The 5,298-nt window shown below is 33.3% G+C and overlaps 2 protein-coding genes across 2 annotated transcripts; one reads left to right on the forward strand and one right to left on the reverse strand.

Annotated features, from left to right (window-relative positions):
• Nucleotides 1–382: 382 nt before the first annotated feature.
• Nucleotides 383–1,479, forward strand: LOC133320407 (gloverin-like). The gene is made up of 5 exons (XM_061528747.1): nucleotides 383–478; nucleotides 569–657; nucleotides 771–882; nucleotides 999–1,184; nucleotides 1,274–1,479. The coding sequence occupies exons 2-5, from the start codon at nucleotides 575–577 to the stop codon at nucleotides 1,403–1,405; spliced, it is 513 nt and encodes a 170-aa protein (XP_061384731.1). The 5' UTR covers nucleotides 383–478; nucleotides 569–574; the 3' UTR covers nucleotides 1,406–1,479.
• A 2,689-nt stretch (nucleotides 1,480–4,168) lies between these two features.
• On the reverse strand, nucleotides 4,169–5,298 carry LOC133320400 (gloverin-like). Its single transcript, XM_061528704.1, has 5 exons — nucleotides 5,166–5,298; nucleotides 4,987–5,075; nucleotides 4,765–4,876; nucleotides 4,463–4,648; nucleotides 4,169–4,374 (listed from the first exon to the last, which is right to left on the reverse strand). Exons 2-5 carry the CDS (start codon nucleotides 5,067–5,069, stop codon nucleotides 4,243–4,245), a joined length of 513 nt encoding a protein of 170 aa, XP_061384688.1. The 5' UTR covers nucleotides 5,070–5,075; nucleotides 5,166–5,298; the 3' UTR covers nucleotides 4,169–4,242.

Consider the following 5,298-nt stretch of genomic DNA (forward strand, 5'->3'; position numbering starts at 1 on the left):
AAATTTTTTTAGCGTGAAAAAATAAACACAACACAGGCCACCTGCTGGAGCTAGCTCGTACAAATGTTTGCTCCGGCATCACCAACTTACCAAACTCCATTCTGTTTGGACGACAGTTTGAGTTTATTTTTTGTTGTTTATAAGAATAAGAAAAAATAAGATTTAAAATAAGATTTTTTAGAGCCCAATTCTGTATACATTTTTTCAGAATTTAAAATATTTAATCTTTTTAATATAAGTGTCAAAGTTTATTGTACTAATTTCGTATCAGTCTCGACTCTTGATATTATTATTCAGTGAAAACCAAGAAACATTCTTTAGGGGAATCACACGTCGTCGTGAATTCGCAAGCTCAGGGAATCCCTTGTCATTGTATAAATATGAAGTTTTGCATCGTCTTGTATTAATCACTCTTGAAACTTCAACCGCATCGGTTGTAAACTGGTCTTCAAACTTATAACAGATTTAATAAAACTATGTAAGTTGTTAGATATAATAATAAGGAAAGACAGCGTTTTTTGTTAAGGTTTTAGTTATTATACATCTTATATTTTATATATTGTTTCAGATAAAAATGTATTTCCTGTATATTTTATTTGGCGTCATCTTCTCAGCGTCAGCTCAGGAGTTTGTTGATCCGGCGTTTGTTGTCGAACCGTAAGTCTTATAATTGATCAATATTAATCTTGAACTCATCGCGTGCCTCTATGAACTCTAATACGATGTATTAAAGTTCAATTTATTATTGACTCTTTTCGTTTATGTTCCAGTTATCCCGAATGGTACGTGGGTCAACGAGTTCGTCGTGACGTCACTTTTGATAAACAGATCGGTGACGGAAAGGTGTTCGGAACACTCGGACAAAACGATAAGGGACTGTTTGTAAGTAACAATATTAAGTATTATATAATAATAAACTATAGAGCTGCTCTTTAAACTTTATAGGGGGCGCTTTGTAGAGCAGTGATATTCAATGTGCATATGTGTTTATAATGTAGGGTAAAGGTGGCTATGAGCATCAGATCTTCAATGATCACCGCGGAACACTAAACGCTCAGGCGTACGGAACCCGCGTCCTTGGACCAGCCGGGGACTCCTCGCACCTCGGAGGAGCACTCAACTGGAAAAACCCTAACGCAGCCGCCTCTTTTGACATCAGCAAACAGATACATGGTGGCACTTCAGTGAGTACATCTACATTTAACAAGACAATTTATATTTAAACAGTTCTTGGTGTAGTAATATTGTATAACATCTAAATACATAATTCCAGTATCAAGCAGCAGCTGGTGGGAGATGGCCGGTCGGTAAGAATGGTGACTTCTCCCTCCAGGGAACGTACGGTAAACAGCCCGGCATGCGCAGAGAATACGGCGGTCTGGGTAGCTTTAACTACAGGTGGTGATGCTGTTGACTGTTGACTGATAAGAATATTTGTAAATATATTAGTTAATAATAAATTATTCACTAGAAATTTCACTTTACGTCTTTTATTTATCCATACTTATTTGAGACAATGATGAAAGTTTCTTGAAATGAATTATTGTCGGCATTGGAGATACAAGTGTTACACATTTTTCCTATTATCAACGGCCATATCAAACTTTTAACTATTTATTATAATATTTTAAACGACATTATAAAAATAAGTGAAAAAGATTCAAGTGAATTACTTTAAAAGAACCGGGAATAAGAACAACAGCAAGTTGAACTTAATGTCTTTGCTTTCTTTATATTTTTCGAGCTTAACTTTCGAACTTGGTAAGTAGGGAGTATAAAAAATCAAATCCATTAAAGTTTATTACATTTTGAAATATAAATAAGTTAGATACATAAAATTTTCGCAAACACACAAAAATAAAACTAATAATATCGCATATACTATGCGTATTTTATTATAAATTATTTTCTACCTGACATTTCGGTTAGGTTACAGTAAATTTCATCTTGTTTCCCCGTACTTTTTCATTTGTCATGTTTGTAATTGCTATATTATATCCACTATAAACCAGTTCATGTTTTAATTTATTTTTATTTAATCGATTCAATCATCAAGCAGTTGCAACGCCTTTAATATTATAAAGGTCGAGTTTGGAAGCAATTTTCAATTTGTTGTAAAGTTACACAGATCGGATGCTGTTATTTCATTTTTCCGAGTAACTTTAGTCTCTAGAGTCTAGACGCTTCGTAAAGTTTAGTTTGAAAGCAATTTAAATTATAAAGTGACTAGTTATTTATATTGTTTAATTTCTACGTTGGAGGCGGGTTCATTGGTGTTAATTGCAAATATTATTTTCTAAATCAAATTATAAAAACATTCAAAATCTTAATATATGAGACGAGATATTTCAATACTTTTTTATGACACGCATTGTTCTAATGTGAATATAAATTAACTTCTTGTATTAAGTGCCTACAGTGTATCATATTAATACAATATGAGACAATACAAGAAATACTTAAATTTCTCCTGGATATTTAAATGAAACTAATGACATCTAAGATTTTCGCGAGTTTTATTCATTTAAATGAAACTAATATTTTTCGGATAAACTATGCGTGATTTATTTTGTAAAAAACTACGTACTACCGATGTTTCGATCACTATTCAGCAACCGTGATCACACGCAGACGAGATGTCTCCTGGATAGTTTTTAAATTTTCAATCCCAAGTTACATTTATTACAAGTTGATGCAGATAATGAGTAATCGTTTAAATTTTTATATGATGTTTCTTAAAACTGTACACTTGACATTCTTAATGATGATAATTTCCTGCAATCAAAGTTGAATATGGTTGAATAATTGCTCTTCATCTAGCAACGAGAAATATGCTATTCGTATTGAATAGTAATAGTCAAGAAGGAATCGGCGTTTGAATGCCGAAAATTATTTAACCTCATTTTTTTTATGCGATTCTCGTCAAATTGCCCTACTGATGATATAAATCCATGTTGCCATGGGGTAACCTTGTGCCATATTGTTTGAACCGAAATTATTTAAACAATTGCAAGAAATTGTTATTAATCAAACGGGACATTTTTTTGTATACTTTATTGAAATACTAATAAAAAAGTTCCTATGACTTTTTACGATAAAGTAAATATTTTCAAAGATATTAATTTTTAAAGGTTCGAAAAATCTCAAACTTCGAAACATTCACCCATGTAAAATATATTTAAAAAATTTACATAAATATATATTTGTTTTTAGGGTTCCGTAGCCAAATGGCAAAAAAAGGGAACCCTTATAGATTCGTCATGTCTGTCTGTCTGTCCGTCTGTCCGTATGTCACAGCCATTTATTTCCGAAACTGTTGAGTTTATGTACATAGTTGAAACTTTGTAGGTTGATGTATTCTGGTAACCGCTATTCGAGTTTTGAATAAAAATTAATAAATTTAAAAATAAAAGGGGCTCACTCCATACATGAAACTGATTCAAAAAAAATTTTTTCAGCTAACCTGTACGTGGTGGGTGTCTATGGATAGGAGTTTAAAAAAGATATTAAGGTTTCTAAAACCATTTTTCATTAAAATCAATTATTTGAAAGATAGACGCTTCCAAACTGAAAAAATGAGTCTCCTCCACTCTAACTTTTAAAATAAGAGAATGAGAAAATTAAAAAAATATAATCTGTAGATTTCAATGGAAACTTTCAACGAAAATTGGTTTGACAGAGATATCATTATTAGTTTTTAAGAAATAATGCATTTTCAAAAAACGCATACACAACTTTGTCGTTCATACAAACCAAGTTATTTTTTTTTTTTATAAAACATCGATCAAACTTACAACGCACTAAAATAACTTTTATATTATGTCATCTACTTGCTGCTACGGAACCCTTCATGGGCGAGTCCGACCTGCCACTTGTTTGAATTTTTAACTGTTAATTTTGCGCACTTACTAGTATACGTCGCTTACCTTTAAGTGTCGCCGTCTCTCTCTGACTCATGTGCTGCATCGGTTTCTCTGTGTCTTAAATCATTATTCATCATTTATCATTTATCTTAAGAACTATGAACTATGAACTAATTATCAAGATTGTTAAAGCGAGCAATGTTGTTAATAATTAAATAATTTCGGTTTAAACAATATGGCACCAGGTTGCACCGTAGCAATAAGATACATTTACAATAAATATCACAGGAATAAAAGACGTACAGTTTAGTTTCTAGTGAATAATTTATTATTAATTAATATATTTACAAATATTCTTATCAGTCAACAGACAACAGCATCACCACCTGTAGTTAAAGCTACCCAGACCGCCTAATTCTCTGCGCATGCCGGGCTGTTTACCGTACGTTCCCTGGAGGGAGAAGTCACCATTCTTACCGACCGGCCATCTCCCACCAGCTGCTGCTTGATACTGGAATTATGTATTTAGTGTTATACAATATTACTACACCAAGAACTGTTAAAATATAAATTGTCTTGTTAAATGTAGATGTACTCACTGAAGTGCCACCGTGTATCTGTTTGCTGATGTCAAAGGAGGCGGCTGCGTTAGGGTTCTTCCAGTTGAGTGCTCCTCCGAGGTGCGAGGAGTCCCCAGCCGGTCCAAGGACGCGGGTTCCGTACGCCTGAGCGTTTAGTGTTCCGCGGTGATCATTGAAGATCTGATGCTCATAGCCACCTTTACCCTACATTATAAACATATATGCACATTGATTATCACTGCTCTACAAAGCGCCCTCTATAAAGTTTAAAGAATAGCTCTATAGTTTATTATTATATAATACTTAATATTGTTACATACAAACAGTCCCTTATCGTTCTGTCCGAGTGTTCCGAACACCTTTCCGTCACCGATCTGTTTATCAAAAGTGACGTCACGACGAACTCGTTGACCCACGTACCATTCGGGATAACTAGAACATAAACGAGAAGAGTCAGTAATAAATTGAATTTTATTACATTGTAATAGAGTTCATTACGACAAATGAGTTCAAGTTTAATATTGAATAGTTATAAGACTTACGGTTCGACAACAAACGCCGGTTCAACAAACTCCTGAGCTGACGCTGAGAAGATGACGCCAAATAAAATATACAGGAAATACATTTTTATCTGAAACAATATATAAAATATAAGATGTATATTAACTAAAACCTTAACAAAAAACGCTGTCTTTCCTTATTATTATATCTAACAACTCACATAGTTTTATTAAATCTGTTATAAGTTTGAAGACCAGCTTACAACCGATGCGGTTGAAGTTTCAAGAGTGATTAATACAAGACGATGCAAAACTTCGTATTTATACAGTGACAAGGTATTCCCTGAGCTTGCG

Source organism: Danaus plexippus, assembly GCF_018135715.1.
Source record: "Danaus plexippus chromosome 22 unlocalized genomic scaffold, MEX_DaPlex mxdp_27, whole genome shotgun sequence".
Taxonomy (NCBI): domain Eukaryota; kingdom Metazoa; phylum Arthropoda; class Insecta; order Lepidoptera; family Nymphalidae; genus Danaus; species Danaus plexippus.

Bases quoted from the DNA above. Each gene is read 5' to 3' on its own strand.
- LOC133320407 (XM_061528747.1), top strand. From the start codon at position 575: ATGTATTTCCTGTATATTTTATTTGGCGTCATCTTCTCAGCGTCAGCT. The intron at 658-770 runs GTAAGTCTTATA...TTTATGTTCCAG, and splicing joins CCGGCGTTTGTTGTCGAACC to TTATCCCGAATGGTACGTGG. The intron at 1,185-1,273 runs GTGAGTACATCT...ACATAATTCCAG, and splicing joins AGATACATGGTGGCACTTCA to TATCAAGCAGCAGCTGGTGG.
- LOC133320400 (XM_061528704.1), bottom strand. From the start codon at position 5,069: ATGTATTTCCTGTATATTTTATTTGGCGTCATCTTCTCAGCGTCAGCT. The intron at 4,649-4,764 runs GTATGTAACAAT...TTTATAATGTAG, and splicing joins AGAACGATAAGGGACTGTTT to GGTAAAGGTGGCTATGAGCA. The intron at 4,375-4,462 runs GTGAGTACATCT...ACATAATTCCAG, and splicing joins AGATACACGGTGGCACTTCA to TATCAAGCAGCAGCTGGTGG.